This window comes from Cadophora gregata, assembly GCF_030347475.1.
Source record: "Cadophora gregata isolate MNR1 chromosome Unknown scaffold_5, whole genome shotgun sequence".
In the NCBI taxonomy this organism is placed as follows: Eukaryota; Fungi; Ascomycota; class Leotiomycetes; order Helotiales; family Ploettnerulaceae; genus Cadophora; species Cadophora gregata.
In genome coordinates, this window is record NW_026695928.1 from 818,137 (window position 1) to 838,482 (window position 20,346).

At 41.0% G+C, this 20,346-nt stretch overlaps 4 protein-coding genes across 4 annotated transcripts; 2 read left to right on the top strand and 2 right to left on the bottom strand.

Moving 5' to 3' along the window:
• Positions 1 to 6,701: 6,701 nt before the first annotated feature.
• Positions 6,702 to 7,931, top strand: ONS95_011039 (uncharacterized protein). The gene has a single exon (XM_058504633.1). The coding sequence runs from the start codon at positions 6,803 to 6,805 to the stop codon at positions 7,718 to 7,720; it is 918 nt and encodes a 305-aa protein (XP_058359189.1). The 5' UTR covers positions 6,702 to 6,802; the 3' UTR covers positions 7,721 to 7,931.
• Positions 7,932 to 8,145: 214 nt separating this feature from the next.
• On the bottom strand, positions 8,146 to 11,073 carry ONS95_011040 (uncharacterized protein). The gene is made up of 3 exons (XM_058504634.1): positions 10,799 to 11,073; positions 10,626 to 10,734; positions 8,146 to 10,553 (listed from the first exon to the last, which is right to left on the bottom strand). The coding sequence occupies exons 1-3, from the start codon at positions 10,992 to 10,994 to the stop codon at positions 8,381 to 8,383; spliced, it is 2,478 nt and encodes an 825-aa protein (XP_058359190.1). The 5' UTR covers positions 10,995 to 11,073; the 3' UTR covers positions 8,146 to 8,380.
• Positions 11,074 to 12,559: 1,486 nt separating this feature from the next.
• On the top strand, positions 12,560 to 13,872 carry ONS95_011041 (uncharacterized protein). The gene is made up of 2 exons (XM_058504635.1): positions 12,560 to 12,774; positions 12,831 to 13,872. Exons 1-2 carry the CDS (start codon positions 12,764 to 12,766, stop codon positions 13,603 to 13,605), a joined length of 786 nt encoding a protein of 261 aa, XP_058359191.1. The 5' UTR covers positions 12,560 to 12,763; the 3' UTR covers positions 13,606 to 13,872.
• Positions 13,873 to 15,311: 1,439 nt separating this feature from the next.
• On the bottom strand, positions 15,312 to 20,097 carry ONS95_011042 (uncharacterized protein). Its single transcript, XM_058504636.1, has 11 exons — positions 18,953 to 20,097; positions 18,739 to 18,851; positions 18,579 to 18,679; positions 18,350 to 18,527; positions 18,262 to 18,300; positions 18,098 to 18,175; positions 17,996 to 18,041; positions 17,757 to 17,936; positions 17,310 to 17,634; positions 17,037 to 17,243; positions 15,312 to 16,953 (listed from the first exon to the last, which is right to left on the bottom strand). Exons 1-11 carry the CDS (start codon positions 19,212 to 19,214, stop codon positions 16,743 to 16,745), a joined length of 1,740 nt encoding a protein of 579 aa, XP_058359192.1. The 5' UTR covers positions 19,215 to 20,097; the 3' UTR covers positions 15,312 to 16,742.
• Positions 20,098 to 20,346: the final 249 nt, after the last annotated feature.

Here is a 20,346-nt window from a genome sequence, read left to right on the forward strand (position 1 = left end):
ATAGCTCCTCCAGATTTTCTTAGTGACTTAGCTTATTAAAGCTAGCTATTAGTAATTAACTATTAGCGAATCACTATCTTTCCGTAGTATAGTATAGGATTTATGAGTTTTATTTATAAGATATTCTAGTTTCTTACTTAAAGTGTTAGCTTTAGTGTTTTCTATTCCCTTAATATAAGAAATTCGAAGTTTAATAGTAGAGAGTATTTTATACTATTAAACCTGGCGTTAGTTTAATTCTTTAGTAGTTATAAAGTAAATAAGATTCTTATAGTCTATTAGGATCTGTACTTCGTAAGTAGCGCTCTTAAGGTAGACCTTCTATTTATATACTATATCTATAATTACTAGTAATTCTTTATTATATATATTATAGTTAAGTTTTACTAGTAATAGTTTCCGCGAATAGTAAGTGACTAGTTACTATCTTCTATTCTCGCCTAGCTAGCTAAGCACAGCTCTAATAGTATAGTCCGAAGAATCTATCTCTATATATATTTCTTTATTAGGAGTAAAGGAAGTAAGTACTAGTTCCGTGATAAAAGCTACTTTAAGTACCTTAAACGCTTTTTATACACTATTAGACCAGTGGAATTCCTTATCTTTATAAGTTAACTCTGTAAGTAGCCCAGCGATTTTCAAGTAATCCTTAATAAATCACTTATAAAAGTTAGTAAACCTAAGGAATAATTATATTTCCTTAATATTTATAGGCCTTATCTACTTAATAATTACTTTAATCTTTTTAAGATCTATAGCCAATCCTATAGTAGTAACTATATAGCCTAGAAAGATAACCTTATCTATATAAAAGTTATACTTCTCTAGTTTAAATAATAGGTAGGTATTCTCTAACCTCTAGAGAATAACTATAACATCTTTTATATATTACTCCTCTAATTTAGAGTAAACTAGTATATTATCTAAATAGTATATGTATATTACGTCTAAGTAAGGTTATAAAACATTATTAATCAGATGCTAAAATATGGCTAGTACGTTAGTTAAGCTAAAGGGTATAACTATATACTTATAGTAACTAAAACAAGTATAAAATACTATTTTCTCTTCTTTACCTTTAGCTATCCTAATAAGGTTATATACTTCTCTTAAGTTAAGCTAAGTGAAAATCTTAGCTCTAACGAGTCTATCCTATAGCTCCTTAGCTAATAGTAGTATATAACGATCCTTCTTTGTAGTATCGTTTAATTAATAGTAGTTAATATATATTCGTTATCTATTATCTTTCTTTTCTACGAATAAGATATTACTCCCCTATAGAGATTTGGACTCTCGGATGAATCCCTTCACTAGGTTTTTATTGATATATTACTTAATTATTATTAAGTCTATTACTAAGTATTCCCTAAGTAGTTAGAATATCAGTATAATAGTCCGGTATTTACTCGCTATAAATACAGAAGACTACAGTTAATCTCTAATAATTAAAAGGTAAGTGTATTATATAAATAAGAAAATAGTTACTAAGTATTAGAATACTATTTAAAGTTAAGTACGAAGCTCCTATCTAATAGCAGATATACTAGTTTTATATAGAACCTTTGTTCTCCTTAGATCCCTTAAAATACTAGATCCTTAGATCCTTAGATCCGTTCCCCTATAAAGAGATCTAGGGATCTAGGGATCTATTATATAACCTATTATCTACTATAATCTAGGTAACTATTATTACTAAGCGTAAGTATATAGTAGTACCATTTGCTATCCTATATTATTCCCTAGTTAGTACTACCCTATTAATAGCACCGCTCCTTCGTTAGTACTAATACCCCTATAGTACTACTAATAGTACTATCAGTATCTAGGTACTAACCGTAGCGCTAAGGGGTTCATAACAATCAGCTTAGTACCTGGTTCTAACTTAATCCGATAATCGTAATCCTAGTGTTTCAGTAAGGCCTTAATACCTTATTCCTCCTTAAATAGTACTATAAACTTCTTATATACTAATAGTATATCCTTTATTAATAGACCCTTATCTTAGTATCCGAGCTCTTCCTTAAAGGTAGCGCTAACCTCTTGAATACTTACTACTTCTATTCCTAGTAGATAATAGTAGTCTTAGTAATAACTAAACTTAAGCTTTCCTATCTACTAATTAATAATAGAGTTATACTTTTCTATTTATAATAATCCTAAGATAATATTATACTTTCTAATCCTAATAATATCGAATTAAATTATTTCAGAGTATCCGGCGATACTTATATAAACTAAAGTAGTCTAGACCTTGATTAATCTATTAGAGGTAACCTTACTATCCGCTAGTACTAGATAGTATCCCTTATCTTTTACTTCAGTTAATAAGTAGTACTCAAGTATAATAGTAGGAGATATAAAGTTCCCTTATACTCTAAAGTCTACTATTACCTAAAGCTTAATTCCCTTGATTTTAACTTTTAATATAAGATATTTATCTCTAATAGCAGTAAGTTATTATATATAGAAATATTCCTAATATATACTATAGTTAAGGATACTTTCCTATACCTTTCAATTACTATAGCTTAGGCTAACCTTATATATAAGCCTTATTCCGAGTTTAGTATATATTACTAGGTTATATATCTTATAGTAGTACTAGCTATTATTATTAACGTGAACCTATATCCTATTATATCAGTTCTTAGCTATGATTTCCTATTCCTCGCTTACCTCTAGTAGCGCGCTAATATTAAGGATAGTAGTATTCTAGAGTAGTAAGTGCTATATAAAGGTCGTCGGTCTTTCCTAGCTACTAGCTATTCTCTATCTGATACGCTTATAGTCCCGGTAGACTACTTTATACCTTACCTCTTATAGTAGACCCCCTAAGCTAATAAGGCTTAGTTCTTAATAAGTAACCCCGGTAGCTATATTAGTCTAGTAGCGAGTGTTATAGCTAACTTAATATAAGCTCTCTTCTCTTTAAGTAATTTCCTAAGTTTTACTTACTCTTAGTCCTAAGAGTTTAAGTTAAGGTAGCCTTAGTTCTAAAGTCTACTTAGGTTCCTAAGCCTTCTCCTCGCTATTACTTAGTATTAGTTCTATATTATTATCTAGCTTAGAGCTATTATTATCTTAATATATATAATCCTTAGGGGGTATACTAATAATAGTTTACTTAAGCTAATCTATAACGCTCGCGGAATCTTACTTACTATTATTAAAATCACTTAACTAGGTATAAATATAATTCTCCTTAAGCTTATTTATAGTTATATATTAATATATCGCGGCGAGTTATTGTATTAGTTTATTATAAGAGCTACATCCTATTATATTAGTATATTTCTTATCTATCTACGACTTCTTTTATTAATAAGAGCTAGCTATATAACTAGGGAGGCTATACTTAAAGTATAGCTTCTTCTCTTATTACTCGCTTATAACTTTCTTAGATAGCCTGCTACTATATAGCTTTCCTTAATAACTTAACTCCTGGAATATCGTATTAAGTTCTATTTCCTAAGGGTAGAATAGTTTCTTATTATTACTTTCTCTTTCTTAGTATATATATATTCCGGAGTAGTATTAGCTTTTCTTCTTAAGTGCCCTCTTATAGTTTTAGTTATTAATCTTAATAGCTATTTTAATAAGTTCTTATAAGTTAGTAGGCGCGTCTAATCTTACTATCTTATTTTTTACTTTATCTTTTAACCCTTTATAGTACTATACCTAAAGGGTGTTATTATTCTAGCTAGTCTGATTCGCGAATTACTAGAAAGTAGTAGTATATATAGTTACTAACCTAACCTACTTTAGGTTCTAGATATTCTATTTAGTAGTATAGTTCTAATTAATATCGCTAAAGATATAGTTAATCTTATACTTGAAACTTTCGAAAGTTATAAAGATCTTCTAGGATTCCTTAGTTATTACTATAGAGACTCTCTTATCCTTAGTTTAGTTCTAAATATAGTTTAAGAGAAAAGTCTCGATTTAGTTAAAAGTAGATCCCTAGAGAAAAGATAAAGCCTAAAGAACTTTATTAGTCTCTATAGCGAACTAGTAACTATTAAAGCCTATATAGAGCTTAACTTACGTGAGGTATACTCTAAGCTTAGATTAGTCTCTATTATAAAGATCTAAGGCAGTGATCTTAAGTATATTCTTTAAGTTAAAGACCTTAGTAGGAGCTAAGTAGTTATTTAATAATCCTTTAACAGAGGATATATTATTTTTATAAGTTAGTACCTCTAATAAGAAGGTACTTAAAGTATAATAGTCCGGTATTTACTTACTATAAATATAGAAAGCTATAGTTAATCTCTAATAATCGAGAGGTAAGTGTATTATATAGATAAGAAAATAGTTACTAAGTATTAGAATACTATTTAAAGTTAAGTATGAAGCTCTTATCTAATAGCAGATATATTAGTCTTATATAGAACTTTTATTCTCTAAGGATCCCTATAGATCTTACGATCTAAGGCTCTAAGAACCTTGGATCCTATAGTTCTAAAAGCTCTATACTATTACGTGATATATAGTCCCGTGATTCTATTTCTAGTTCTTAGCTTCTCTGTGTAGTAAGGCTACTAAGCCTCAGGGCTAAGATACACGTGATACTCCTTCTGAGTGCGTTCGTAATAAACGCCTTTTAGTATAAAAATAAAAAAAGAGTATATTAAATATAACTAAAGAAGTATCTATAAAAAAATATATATACTAATAGTTTAATATTAAACTAATAACTATTATTATATAAGTTTTTCTTTTAAAGCAGAGGGTGATAAGTTATATAGTAAATTATAAAAGGTCTTTTAGGAAAACCGCGCTAAAACCACGCTAAAAGGCGTTCCACCGCTTGAAGGGATAGTATAGGTCTACGAACTAATACTTATTAATATCTGAATATATAAACCTATCCTAGTATAAGTTTATTACTTATATTTTTAGCTAAAACTAGAACACTTTTACTAGAGAAACTATAAAGCTTATTTAAAAGGCCTAAGCTATTATTAATACTAGTATCTCTTATAGATATTTCTAATAAAATACTTATAGTAACGCTATTAAGAAAAAGATACTTTAAATAAGAAAGATTAGTATAGTTAAGCTTAGTTTCTCTAGACTACCTTAAAGCTATTAAACGAGCGCTCTTATTCGACTTAAGATTTAACTAATAATATATAATACTTAAGTACTCTTTACTTATTTAAGAGAAATATTTTACTTTAAGAAGGATATTACTCTAGTAAAGCTACGGCTCTTTTATAACTACTACTTAGCAGCTCTTTAGAATTATAATATAAAAGATATTAAAATCTATAAGAAGTATAATATAATAATATTAATTTAGTTAGCTTATAATTATCTTAATAAATAGTATAAAGATTAAACTATTAGATAATAGAATAAAGAAGTAATCTATTATAATATTTTAAAAGAGAAACTATTTATACCTTTTAAGTTATTATATATAGCTCTTTAAATATTCGAGTTCTTATAAGATAATAGAAGTAAAATCCTCGGAGTTATAAAGATAAAGGCTTATTATAATATACCTAAAGGAGTTTATAAGAGTAAAAAGGTTAAAGGAGTTCACTTTAATTATAAAGTATAATTAAACGCTAAAAAATCCGATATAATAATATAAATAGTTAATTATAAATATTATAAGAAGGTTAGTAATAGTAGTATTAAAATCGGAGATACTAATAATAATAAGGATATTAATAACGATAATAATAATAATAACGACTATAACTCTTCACTTATAGACGTTAATAAAACTATATAGCTTCTATACTTATCTTATAGCGCTTCTATAGTACTTTCACAGAGAGAGCCTTATATAACTATATATAATAGAATAAGAGTATATATAAATTCACAGATAAGATAAAAGTTTTATAATTACAGTTATTTATTTTCCTTTTCTTTTTTATTTTCTTTAATTATAATTCTTCTATAGAAGCGTTATAAATAAGTAATAAACCCTGATATATATATATAGCTAGCTGAAATAGCTTAATATAAGAGAGGAGATAATATTAAAGGCTCTTATTATTTCAGGTAAGCTATAGTCCTTAAAGGCTATACGCCCCTTAAGCTCTATAGTTCTCTTTAAGTTTCAGTTAATATAATATTACCTCTTTTACTTCTTACGTTCTAAGGTACTCCCTAATAAACTTCTACTTAATTAAGTAAGTCCTTCACTATATAAAAGCCTACTCCACTACTATATAATATAAGTCTTATTTCTTTCAAAAGAGATAAGTTAAAAAGAAGAAGTTATTAGTTATAATAAGTTAATTAAGTTATTATAATAAAAAGAGAGAAAGAAATAATTAATACTTTTCTTTTTTAAATTATTAGTTTTAGAGAGTAATATTTATTAATAAAAATTAATATAAGCTTTTTTATATAGATCTCTTTTTATAATAAGAGACCTTAAGGAAATTTAAAAGGTTTAAATAGTTACTATCTTTTTAAATAATATATAAAAAGTTATAAATAAAATAATACTTACTTTATAAAAAGCTATTATTATATAATAATAGTAGTTTTATATATTAATAATATTAAGTAAAAGTAATTAATATTCTCTTAGAATTTATAACTAAAGTAGAAAAAAGATAAAGGAGATAAAAGAGTAATATATAAGAAGTTAGAGAAGGTAATCTCGCTTAGCTCGAGTTATATTATTCTAAATAAGAATAGCAAACCGAGCTATCCGAACTATGGAAATGCCTCTAAATCGTCACACTAAGCTAGCTAGGACAGCTAGTTGCTCTTAAATCGTTACACTTAATACCGTCGCTAACAGACCAGCGTCAGGTTCGACAGAGTAATTATGGCTACTCACCCTCAACCATATGTTAGACTGCCCCTTGCCGCTCATAAAAACACTCTTATTCTGCTTCACGGGACATCCCAGACAGGTGCAAAGTTCGCCGAGTCGTTTCTTCCAGCGCTGTTCTCACCACCAGCCAGTTCTCCCCCGATTTCGACCTCCAGCGTCGCCCATGAGAAAATTTCATTTCCAGGATTTTTCCCTACATGCAAATTTGTATTTCCAACTGGAGCTGCAAGAAGCACAACTGTGTTTGGCGGCAGAGAAACAAATGCATGGTTTGATCTCAGCGACTTCGGAGACAGAACGAAAGGAGAAATGGATATGTTAGAGGGGATGCGAGAGAGCTCTTTGTATCTTGCCGGGTTAATCCAACAGGAGGCTGAACTACTCGACGGCCAAATAGCTGAATGTGATGAACGACCTGGGAGTGTGGTTATTATGGGGTTTAGCCAAGGTTCTGCAATGGGTCTGATTCTCCTTCTGGGAGGGGAATTGCAGCATCGGGGGCTGGTGAAGCGCCTGGGCGCTTTCGTTGGACTTAGTGGATGGCTGCCTTTTCGTCGCCAAATCGAGGAGATATTTCTAAAAGTCTCTGTGGGTCTCTCCAGCGCTAGTGAAACCGCAGCTGTGAGAAATGCAACAACTAGCTATGTGCGAGAACTGATTGGTCTAGAGTGTGCCGACAACAAATGGATTTCCGGCTCAGAGTCCTTGAGCGTACCGGTTTTCCTTGGCCATGGAAAATTGGATGTGAAGATGAAGTTCGAGTGGGGCTTGCAGTTGAAGAACACCCTGAAGCAGCTGGGAATGGATGTGGAGTTCAAGTCATACGCGGGGTTGGAGCATTGGTGGAGTGAGAAAGAGATGATAGATGTTGCAGGATTCCTGTCCCAAACATGGCAGACTAACAAGTAAATAATCGGACTTGCACGGAGAGTTTGTACTTCTCCTAGGGATCTAGTTCTGAGGAACCAATTATGATCACTACCATGTGTTGTCAAGCGAAACAGTAGATCGTGTAAAATGAGATGTCAGAGGTTCCATGTTTGGCCGAACCCTCAGGGCCTTGTCCCATGGAGGAATTGATAAACTCGTTGATCTATGGTCATATGGTCAGGTCGTGTCTTATGTAATAATTGTGCGAATGAAGTATTGTTCCCTACCGTTCTTGGCTGGGTCCAGGTGCAGGATATCCCTCATGTTTTCCATGAGGAACACGCTGGAACTGGCCATTGAATCTTCCTATACACCAGGTAAAGGGTGAGTGCTATGAATGTATGATTATGATACCAAGGCATTGTTTGCATAAATCAAGGAGGGATCAATTGACATTTGCTAATGTCAACAACATGTTCTCATCATGTAAATTGCTCGGGTAAAAGTCTCTTATTCCACTGAAAGGACCCGTATAGAATTTATTATGTCCTGGGCAATAAAAGCACCCTATTTAACTTAAGCAACATTGTAAGGGGAAGAATCGAAGACCTGCCCAAACGCGCTCTACAGAAGGGAAGCATAATCCAGTGTGCAAACATGGCCAAGAATGCCTGAGCGTACGTCTTGGTCAAAACAAAATCAAGATCCCAAGGGAAGCAGACCAGTAGCAATGCAGCCGACGTAGGTTAAGAAACCAGCAGCGGGGTTGCACCTGCAAACGTTGGCAACAGGGTCGAGTATAGACCCCCCAACAGTACAAGCTACGTTCGAGACACAGGTCAAGGCTCCAGTGACAGTGTTAATATTAGCGTCAAAGCCAGATTTACAAGCACATTTGTTGCTGGCTGGGTCCAGAACTTGGCCGAGTGCAGTACAGACAACGGTCGAAACGCATGCCAGAGCTCCAGTAACGGGATTAGGAGTACCGCCAAAGCCAACTGCGCAGGTACATGTATTGGAAGGAACGTCGAGGACTTGACCAACGGCAGAGCAGACAACATTCGTGACACAAGACAAAGCTCCAGATACAGGGTCCTGTGAAGGATCAAATCCGCTCTCGCATACGCAAGTATTGGAACCAGGGTCGAGAACTTGACCAGTCAGAGTACAAACGACGTTCGAGACACAGGAGATCACTCCGGTAACTGGATTATCGATAGTATCAAAGCCGCCGTCGCATATACATTCGTTACTGGAGGGGTTGAGAACCAGGCCGAGAGTGGGGTCACAGAAAACATTCGATATACAGGATACCACTCCAGTGACAGTATTGGTGTTGGTGTCGAAGCCGTCACCACACCCACAGATGCCAGTGGTCGTATTGAGAACCTGACCGAGAATGGTGCAGACCGTATTTGAAACGCAGTTAAGAGCGCCATTGAGAAAGCCGGAATCGAAGCCATCAGCACATACACAGCTGTTTGACGTCACGTCAAGAACTTGGCCGGTAAGTGTGCAGAGTACGTTTGAAACGCAAGAAAGAACTCCGCCGACGAGAGTAGTATTGAAGCCTTCGTCGCAAATGCAGGTGTTTGAGCCGGTATCGAGAACCTGGCCTGTAAGGGTGCACACAACGTTTGAAACGCAAGACAGAACGCCTCCTACGAAACTGGAGTCGAAGCCCGCAGAACAGACGCACTCGTTGGAAGGAATGTCGAGAACTTGGCCTGTAAGGGTGCACACAACGTTTGAAACGCAAGACAGAACGCCTCCCACAATACTGGAGTCGAAGCCATTCTCGCATTTACAAGCGTTCGAGTCGAGGTCTAGGACCTGGCCCAAGGCATTGCAGAGGACATTTGTGGTGCAGCTGAGGGCACCGCCGACAAAACTGGTGTCAAATCCTATGTTGCACTTACATGCGTTTGTAGGAATATCTAGGACCTGGCCCAACACAGAATCGCAAATGACGTTCGAAACGCAGTTGAGGAGACCGCCAACGAAGCTCTGATCAAATCCTTCCTTGCAGACGCATACATTGGAAGCTACATCCAAGACCTGGCCAAAGGCAGTGCATGTAGTGGGGATGGTACTACTCGACGGAGCCGCAGAGCTCACGGCAGAAGTATCAGAGCTCACGAAGCTCGTGATAGAGGAAGCTTCTGACGAATCCGAGGAGATCGTAGAAGTAGCTTGTACAGTAGAAGATACATCAGTTGTAGCCTCAGATGTCGAACTTGCAGCCGCGGACGAGGAACTGGACGATTCTGCCGCGCTCGAGGATGTAATGACTTCCGAGCTAGCAGTTGGCAACACAACTGAGGTTGAGTTGGAGTAGATGCCAGAGGAGACTGAAGAGGTTGGTACCAAAGTGGCCTCGGTTGTTGAGATGTCAGCTGTGCTACTGGATGCTTCAGCTGTGCTCGAGACGCCAGCGGAAGACGAAACCCCATCACAAACAGCGGTGGGAACAACAAGGAGAGTTTGCAGCACGCAGTTTGCAATAGATGATTCAAGACTGAACAAAGAATAAACCCTGTTCGCTGCGATGCAGAATCGGGCCTGGCCACCAAAGAAGGCAGCGTTGGTCCAGATTAGGCGGTCGGTGAACGAAAACGAAGCCGTCAGACTCCCAATTGACAATCGAGGGACGAATAGCTCAGCGTTCGCCCCTGGGCTCGTGGAGAACTGGCCACCAGGGGTGAATAAGAACCCCTGGCTGATGGTGAAACGGGCAGCTTCTGAACAGTCCCCGACCAAGTCTCCATTAAGACCGACAAAGGCATTACCTGCAACCTGTCGACGGCCCTTCCTCAGGCCAGGAGCAGCTGGAGATAGCAGGAATGTAACCGCGGATTGCTGCGGTGGTGTGCTACAGTCCCCAGCACGTCAAGTCAGCCGATGATTATACTTTGGAGAGAGAGATTAGCGGAGCATAGCATACACTGTAGTAGTTGCAGTCACGGTGGCTGTAGAAGTAGATGTGACAGTCGTTGTTCCGGTGACGATAGTGATCAACTGCGTTGGTGCGTTGTTGATATTGATTGTGATGCCTAATTCACGTGACAACTTTAGCATACGACTCCCAATGGGGGAACCATGGATTCTGTCACTTACCACCGTTAATGTTGATTATAGTATTGTACTGTATGAACGTGTTGATGTTGACCTGGAACTGGTACACTTGGGTGGTGATGATAACCTCAACTGGGGCGGTACCAGCTGGGCAGGCATCTCGCTTAACCTCCAGGCTGGAAGCCGACGAAACCGACAGTAGGCCCAACAGGGCGGCGATTGATGGTTGAAAACGCATTTTAGAAGGAGTGTCAGAAACAAAATGAGTGTATGGTGCCTTGGAAGGCTCGCGTCCAGAAGCAAAGTGATGGAGGTAATGACTGTGAATGCTGTTGACTTTCACATTTGTGTGGTTGCTGTGGTCTTCTTATGTACAGGTTCTACTCATAATCTACCGCGCAGCAATCTCTTTTTATTACTACCATTCCAAGGCGCGTAGCCGTTTGAACACCAACGGCCACTCGGTTCAGACATACTAACTATGAGTAGCAGTTCGTATGCTCCTCAGACAGGAATCACAGTAGTGGCAGATATGGCATGATCGAGAATGCTGGATCTGCCTGTTAGCTCGATATTTTCTTCTCATTCTTGAGGAACACATTTGGACTGGAAACGAGCTCCAAGCTTGCGAACAAGATGTCTAAGACTACGCTCATCAACGAATCGGCGTTTCGCCGCTTCTTAGCCCCGCCATTCTCCAAGACATTTCTGATATGCACTATCCACAATTTTCACGCCTATCGAGGAACCGACCCCTTCCCGGGGTATAGTCCAGGTACTCGGTACGTTTCTGACACAACCTAGCATGCAGTGTCTCACACTCTTATTTGTTCGAATTCCAGTCGTGTTATGCTCCACCGACACGTCCTTCAACAAGCGCTTTTCCATAAATCACCATATTGCCCTTTCCAGGAGCAGTCATGTTGCAGGCTACGAGCTGAAGGACCCCTCGGATGCTGTGTAGGCTGGCGCCTCTAGCATACTGTAGATAGGACACGAACAAACTTTTACGGCCCTCGTATATATGTAGATGGAATCCAGCTGATCCAGGTTCTACACACTGTGCGTAGAGTAAGTCTGTGTTTGGTGTGTAATATATACAATGACATTATCATGTTGCTTTCCCTAGGTTATTTTGGTTGCTGTGAATGTTATGAACATTCATTCCCTGTGTCGACCTTAGATACAGAGCTAAGGATGAGCATTACACTCATCCCCAAATAGTTCACAGCTTATACTACTATAGACTACTACTTGAACCTCCTGTGATGTAATAACAATCGTGGTCATTGCTTGTTCACATGGTGTCACTTATACAGGTACCTTATCCAAATGGGCTCCAACCTTTCACCTCAATTATCGTCGCATGTCTCAACTGGACGATGTTTGCGTCAGTATAATATCTATTAAGAATGCTCAGTGCATGGGAAGTGCACATACGAACGTCATGTTGTAATTGCCACTCTTCCAGGCGTTGTGGGCCTGAATCGAAACAAATTTTCGTCTTGCCAGGTCAGGTCCACAACTTTGATGCACCGCTAGACTTTCAAATGTCTCCAAAAGCCAGAGAGCGCCATTCCAGTACTAATTTAGCCCCATTTCTTTCTCTTGGTGGCTCTGAAGTACTGGCCAGTCATCGCTTTTCCTTGAAGAATGTAAGTACAAGCAACCCTTTACTATTGGTTCTTTGACAATGATCATCGAACATTGACGCGACTTTGACCACACCCATTGATTACGATAATAATCTGGCAATGTATAATCTTATCCTTAATTCTTGTCACTAGTGCTATACCACTTATTAGACGCTGCCGAACATTCCAAGTGACTGATACGTGTTGTATGGAGTGAGATTCCCATTTTTAAATCGTGCTCCTACTATAGACTTATAAGTCGCCAGCTCTCCCCCTACAGTAATAGAACCAACCAACTTGCCAACTGACCCTAGTCACTCATTCAAGAGTCCTCAGCTTTCCCTGCTAATATTCGTTCCACAACTCTTTCAACATGTTCCCATCGTATGCTATACTACCCATTCAATGGTATAAATTTGTGGATATTGACCTGTGTCCAGACACGATATCGTGCCTGCAGCTGCCCTCCACGCTCGGCAAGCGGGAGTGGTGAGTTTGCTCGGAAATGGTACCTATCTCGGAACTTCCACCATTACTATCTGTGCTCCTGGCGTAGCTGTCCCAACCCCAGCAAACTATCTGCCGTACACGACTGTATACACAACGGAATATATTCAAGTCTGTCCGACCGAGACACCCTGTGCGAAGGGTACCAAGACAGAGACTTTCACTATTACGCAGACATGTTCCGGGGGCAAAGAGGAGTTCACTCCACCAGCAATTCCACCCAATTTCACCACTGTCGTCCAGGTCTGCGATGCTTGTGCCGGAAAGCCCACTTTGACCGTCACATGCCCGGTTGCTCAAGTCACCGGCCCTGCAGTCTGTAGTGGTCCAGGATGTCCTGTATCTCCGCCCGTCAAGTCGCCATGCCCAGGTCCTGACTGCCCACCGACTCCTCCCCCGGGGTCACCATGCCCGGGACCTGACTGTCCACTCCCTCCTCCCCCGGGCTCCCAATGCCCAGGCCCGAACTGTCCACCTGCAAATACGCCATGTCCAGGCCCGAACTGTCCACCTGCAAATGCGCCATGTCCAGGCCCGAACTGTCCACCAACTCCGCCTTCTGTTTGCCCAGGCCCTTCTTGTCCCTCTACTCAGTCGAACAGCACTACACCCCCGTACATCTCCGCCAACTCAGGCTCCAATGGACACATTCACATCGTTGCCATCCTGCTTGGGGCTTCCGTCGGACTTGCCGCTTTCTATTTGTAGGGGTTTCCAGCACCTGGTATACGGGGTGTCACGCAACGTTTGGATTGGAATTAGACGTCTTGTATTTCGCCCAGCTATTTTCATCGTACAGACCTGTTATTAGGGGAGGGGTTTTGAACGGACTACACTTTTTTTTCTACGGAGACCAACTTGATATTTACCCAAATTAGGCTATTCATTAAGCTTGTAGCTCTATATTATATAACCTCATATCTTTGTCGCAGCTGTTTTATCATTAAACCCCTCGGCTTCTACCTGGAAATTGCCTGATTGATCTCAGGCTTATCTTCAATTTCGTAATATTTTCTCTGTCGTCGATTGCCGAACAGCGATCCAAAACCCCCGTTGCGTTATTCAAAGAAGCCATCGCAATCTGTGACCACTGCCCAGAGCATGCAGACCTGGCGGAGACCAGTGTGGGACGCTACTGTAAGGCCGGAGCGAAGAAAATAATGAAAGAAGGAAATTGGTACTATATATTTGGACGCAACGCAGATCTCAGTAGTTTACAAGTGATAATTAGAGGGAAAGACAAGGCCATACTACACACAACTAAGCGAATACAACACCAGTTCGTCAGTTGCCTCCATTCAACTATCTCGTAATTAAGACAACAGAGAGGCAGCAATTGAGATTGGAACCTCTTCACAATTAGATTTTGGCATCTCCTGATTCATAGGGTGGTTGCGAAGATAATGGCGACTGTTGTGAATCTTGTTGTCATTGGTACTACACACTCAGCTGACAAGGCGCAATCGGTGCGACTCACAGGCATGATTGATGTTCCCTGTCTCATTTTCTCGATGGCTTGGATGGTTGCTTGTTTAACCTCTTCGTTGGCCTGTTCTGCTTGGAAACGGCTTGATCCTGCTCCATATTCATTCGCCGTTTCTGTTTCAAATCCAACAGGTCGACAGTCTAACTCAGCTTCTCAATGAACATGCTACAAAAAGTCTTGGGATAGTTAGCTTCCCTATCTACTTATGAAGTCGTTCAACTGTCGCTTTCCTGTTCCGGGTATTCTGCAGCAATTTTCGATGGTCCACCTCCCTAACCAAATACGTTGTGTCGCATGGTTACAGCTCGCTTTTGCTGCTTTATGACATCTTAATTTTAGCTCGTCAAAAATGCCCTTTGTTTGCCTCAAAATTATGATGGATGAGAAGTGTGTACCTTACCTACCTAGGCAGGGTAGGTTGTCTTGCACGATTGGGCGGGCAGAGGATAAGCATGATTTCATGCTGCGGACTTCCTTTCAACACTGATACAATCCAAACTCTATGAGGAGTCATCAATTTTGCGATAAAATCACTTTGTAAGCATAAAGCTGAAGCAGGATTAACAACTTGAGATATTTGTAACAGTCGCCGTGCCACGTACTCGCAGGGAGGCTTCCGGCGACGAGTGTCATTTGTCAAGTACGAAACGAGTGTACTAACCTGCCATAGAGCTTGGAGATGGCACGCAGGCACGACTGTGGATATATGAAACATGAAGTCGCCCGAATAAAGCCAACAGGGCGAGTGGCGAGGAGTGCATAGCCACTTGATTCTGCACGAAGACTAGAAAGCGCCGAAGTGTCTTCTTGAGTCATTGAAACCATCTTAATCAATAGTTTGGTCGCGTTGTCAATTGCTTCGTATGTTTTCAGGAAGTGACATTTACTATCTACCATTATGCTATCGTCGATATCAAGAAGGTACTGGTATTAAGTAACTGCTATATTGATCACCTCAACGTAAGAGCAAAATAAATAAAGAGATGAACTTCGACTATAAAGACAGCGGTTTAATGTATGCCAAGAGAACGCAGCACAAGAACAGGAAGCATGCACAACAAGACCACCACTCTATTCCAGCAGTGCTCTCCCCGTGTCTATGCCGACTAAAACTTCTCCACGAAGATGCTAAGTGGCTCTGGCGTTGAGCTGTAGCTCATTTTCCTTCAAAACATCTTCAGAGGATTTCACCCATCGAAAGATGTCGGCTTGGGCAGTTTGTCCATTCATGATGAAGCAAAGTGTCTGATGTTCGAGGGATTGAGCTGTGGATATGTGGTTCATGTTTTACTTGGATCCATGTAAGGTCTTGTTAAGGAAGGAGCCACTCAAGGGCCGCTGTATATAACCATAGCTTCAGCATACCTTCAACAATCAAGCTTGATACAACCTAGAACTCGGGAGAAACTATAGCTTCAGTATACCTTCAACAATCAAGCTTGATATAACCCAGAACTCTGTCTCCTAACATAGTAGCAATTCCATTTGATCGAGCAGGGTAACAAGCTTCCGTGCGCCGCACGTATAAAACGCGACTACACCTCCGAGACGTAGTACGACAGATTAGGATATCGCCATTCCCCGGTTTGAAGCGCTCTCGAGCATCTCCTCCACCTCCGAGACGTAGTACGATAGATAAGAAACTCGCCTTTTCTACGGTTTAAAGCGATCTCGAGCATCTCCCTTATTCGACTTACTCTCCAACCTCTAGTCTACCCAGTCGAGTTAGCTATAGCTTTCTCCCGAGACTCCCTCCTATTCCTCTTCGACCTTCGATTATATCTATACTGAGGATAGTATTATCTTTGTTTTAGGGGGGGCGTGTTAAGGAAGGAGCTACTTAAGGGCCGCTATATATAACCACAGCTTCAGTATACCTTTAACAATCAAGCTTGATATAACCCAGAACTCGGGAGAAACCACAGCTTTAGTATACCTTCAACAATTAAGCTTAATACAACCCAGAACTCTATCTCCTAACAGGTCTTACTCCCAGGTTCCCTAGGATCGGATTATCATATTTCAGCAGTTATAAAATTCAGAAAATATAAACCGAGCTCTGAATGAAACAGGAATATCGTGCGATCTCTAGTCCCAGGTTATATTTGAACTGTATAGCTCTGACCAATACTCCTGAAGTGTGCGAACGTTTCGAGGACAGCATTACTCGCTTACCGTCCCAACCACACAGCCCGGCAGAGAGATAAAAGTCTAAAATTGTATTTATACAAATATACGAGTACTCCTTCGCCACTGCAAAGACTATAGCCGATCGCGTATGGCGATAGCAGATTTACACCAGACAAAAGTGCCTAACGCTCGCCCTACAACAATAAATAATTGTTCCCATGACAAAATCTCAAACCTCGAAAATGCGCGTGAAAACACTCGTTTTCTTTGCTGCCCGATCCGCACGCTTCTTCTCCACATTTTTGAGGTCGTTTTCAGCAATGATATCTTCGCCCAGCTCGGGGTGGTCCATAATTGACTCGGAGTGTGGAAAGAAACGATTGAACAGCCAATAGAATGTCCCAGCCGCGAAGAATGAGTACACATATCCAATGGCAAACCTATGGTTAGAAGTGTTAGCTCTATTCCAAAAAATGGATGGCAGCCAGCCTCTCTGCAGTGAGATGCACGTGGAATTACTTACAAGTGTTGACCTCCGATTGAGACACCGGTTGTGCTAAGTCCTGCCACGACGATATTATTTACAAAGCCGGGGAGTGGTGGAACACAGCCGATGAAGAAGGCTGCAACCGCACGCCAATTTGTAGCATATTTAGGCGAGTATCGATACATGCCATGAAAGTTGTACATGTCCGGCACGGATACATTTCCCCGACGCACAATAAAGTAGCTACGAGCAAGGTTAGCGAGACTGAACATGCAAGAAGGAAGTTCTCACGCCCCATGGAACACGTACTCGCACATAAGTATACTTGTCATAGGGCCTAAGAAGATAGTATAGCCCCCCAGGAAAGCCAGGAATTTCGCGGCTGATGCGAGAATCTTCCACGGGACAAAGGCCCAGCTACCAATGACAGCAGCAAGAAGCTGTCCTCTGCGAATATTGATGTATTTGGGGCAGAATGCCATTAAGTCGTTCGCTGCGCTGATAGAATTGGCTGAGATATTGATGCCCAAAGTGACGATGATCAAGCCAATGGCTGCAAAAGCGGCAGCAGCACGCCCTCCATGAGAACCTGATTCCATCCACAGCTCTATGATCTCGATCGGGTTCCAGATGACTAAGATAACAAAAGGGGTTAGTGTTACTGCATCTTAAATGTCCGAAGAACAGAATGATACATGCACCTGGAAAGGATTGGAATATTCAAAAAGATGAGAGCGGGCTCCCGCCAGTACCTACCATGGCCATAAGCGGACTCGGCGGCGGCAGCAGTGAAGATCCCAAGGAGGCCAACAATCGTAAAGATACAAGGAATAACAAGAGCCTGGACATTCTGTGCACTGGGCTTATTTGCGTATCTGCTGAAATCCGCTATATTAAGACCCAAGGTGGCGTAATTTCCCAAGACACCGTTGAGATCTGGAAGTGCAATCAGTACGGTACTCTAGAGGACCAATATCGAGACAGCGTGTACTCACTCGCAAAGAATGCCCATGTGAGTGCTGATCCAGCCTTAGTAGTGCCCTTTTTTACTTGTTAGTACCAAGCCTCTGCCAAATTTCAAGACTTAGAGGGCTGACCTCAGTAATGACTATACTGTTGCTGATTGTTCCTCCAGCCCTGCGCAAAGTATCGCCGAAGATCGCAAGGAAGCAGATCTAAGCATAATATTAGCGTAAGGTTCTGCTTTAGGAGTCAAATCGTATGGTAACGGGGATGTCTGGGCAAGAAATGTTGGGCATACCGGGGCAATGACACTCTTGAAGGCAAAGAAGTATTGAACCTGTGGTTATCAGTCATGTGGCTCTCAATTGACTATACGGCCGAAATACCTTGGTGTAAGGGATGCACAAAAAGGGCAGTTGAAGCAGGAAATACAACAGGAAGCCGATCATGCCCGAAGTGCTAATACCCTGATCATCCGGGATGTGATTGGGAATTTTCGCGAAGCTGGGCCATATAGCAGTCAATAGGACAGACATGCATTGTCCGCCAGTTGTTGTTTGGACCCTGGCAAGGTCAGTTCTTTACTGATCAGAATGACCAACAGGGAAAACGAACCCGAGCCAGACGATGGCAAGTACACAACGTGAGAGCACAACGAAGTAACTGAAGTAGTACCCAAAAGGCATGCGTGAGAGGACGGGAAACGGAGCGTGGGTCTGTTCAAAATAAGCTCGCTTAGCTTACAGTAAAGAGGGGAAGATTGGAAGGTACTGACGATTGCACCCATGCGGCCGTTAACAGTAATGACAAGTCCCATGATGGTGTTGCCAAGGACACATGCACCAATTGCCATTTTCCAGTCGAGACCAACCGCAATCATGGAACTAGCTAAATGCAAAGCATTGCCTTAGTATCGGTTCTCGGGTAGCACGATTCACCACAGAGCAGATGGTGAAGATCTAGAGAGAAGATCCCTCAACTCAACTCACCAACTTCCCAGTTCGATACAGCCCAGGCATCGGCCATCCAGTAGGCAACATATGCGCCCCAGTTCCATGTACGTTTGGAAGGAGGGATTGGGTCGAAATCGGCATTGCTGGCACTTTTCGTTGTTGCGAAGCTGCTCTCCTCTTGCCGAACCTGCAGGCTGAAGCCAGGAAAGCGTCTCTTGACCACTTGCCCTTCTGAGACAGGAGCGTCGAAGGCAGAGACAGCTGGAGAGGACCCCTTCTTCTCATCGTCTGACGACATTGTAGCGGTTGCGGGCTGCGATGGGCTCAAATCTACGTATGCTGTGTGGAGACTTCAACTTCAAATGTGCTGGATGGCAAACCCCGAAAGATCGCGGAGTACGATGTTCTCTTATACTCTGTCATTGAGGTTGTGCGGTGCGGTGCGGAGTAAGCCAGACAAGGCTACGGTAGGGTGCAGCGACGAGCAGATAAGAAAAAGGATGAGATGAGATGAGATGAGATGAGACAGAATCGCCGCGGCCCAGGCCTTCTACAATACTGAAGAGCTATCCTCTCCTCTCCCATCTCTCTGCTCCGTACAGAGCACTCGGCGGCGGCAGGTTATCGAGAGAGTTTCGCAGGATACCATCGATCGAGCCAATTGTACGTCGCGCATGCACGCGGTCAGAAGATAAGGTCAAGGTTTAAGGAAAATGGCGGGGAATTGTTATCGCGACGTGGGAGACCCCTGGCCGCACTAACAGAAGTGCATTCCTAAGCGATCAGACAAATGGAATCAGAGGCGCTCGCTCTATCATATCATCTCATACCTAGGTAAGGTACCTAGGTAGGTATCATAAATTACCTAGCATGTCCACACATTACTTTCCTACGCTAGGTATTGTAGGCAGTTCGGACGTGCCGAGAGCCAAGAGAGGAGACAATCTGAAGCTTCTAAATCCCAAGTTATCTTTTCGAAGAACAACGGCGTGCAGTAGAGATAAGAAGCCATTTGGTTCGATGTCGCCCAAGCATTATCTACAGCCTATCATTACCTTACCTACTGATACTGTAATGCGATTTACGCCATGTCCTAGAGAAGAAAAGATACCCAAGAGTCACGTCCAGCATCCACAGAACACCAACAAATGTCACCACATGCATTAGCTGGAAAGATGAACACTTCTGTGGTATTGTGGTGTGGTGTGGAGTGTGCGCGGCGCTTTGCTGTGCTGGGCGCTTTGCTGTGCTGGGCTGAGCTGCTGCACTGCTCGGTCTGGTCTGGTCTGGACTGGGCACAACCTGACGGCAGCCGCGGCCAACAAGCACGACCTGTGACCGTGATGCCACGGCCGAAGTCGGTCGCAGGTAAGGTAAGGTAAATCTACCGTAGGCTGGTAACACTTGAGTGCTATTGCATTCCGGGGAAA

Coding starts and splice junctions, on each gene's coding strand:
- ONS95_011039 (XM_058504633.1), top strand. CDS start 6,803: ATGGCTACTCACCCTCAACCATATGTTAGACTGCCCCTTGCCGCTCAT.
- ONS95_011040 (XM_058504634.1), bottom strand. CDS start 10,994: ATGCGTTTTCAACCATCAATCGCCGCCCTGTTGGGCCTACTGTCGGTT. Junction 10,735..10,798: donor TATAATCAACATTAACGGTG/GTAAGTGACAGA, acceptor CACGTGAATTAG/GCATCACAATCAATATCAAC. Junction 10,554..10,625: donor GTGACTGCAACTACTACAGT/GTATGCTATGCT, acceptor TGGGGACTGTAG/CACACCACCGCAGCAATCCG.
- ONS95_011042 (XM_058504636.1), bottom strand. CDS start 19,214: ATGTCGTCAGACGATGAGAAGAAGGGGTCCTCTCCAGCTGTCTCTGCC. Junction 18,528..18,578: donor CTTGCCATCGTCTGGCTCGG/GTTCGTTTTCCC, acceptor TGACCTTGCCAG/GGTCCAAACAACAACTGGCG. Junction 18,042..18,097: donor ACAGTATAGTCATTACTGAG/GTCAGCCCTCTA, acceptor CAAGTAAAAAAG/GGCACTACTAAGGCTGGATC.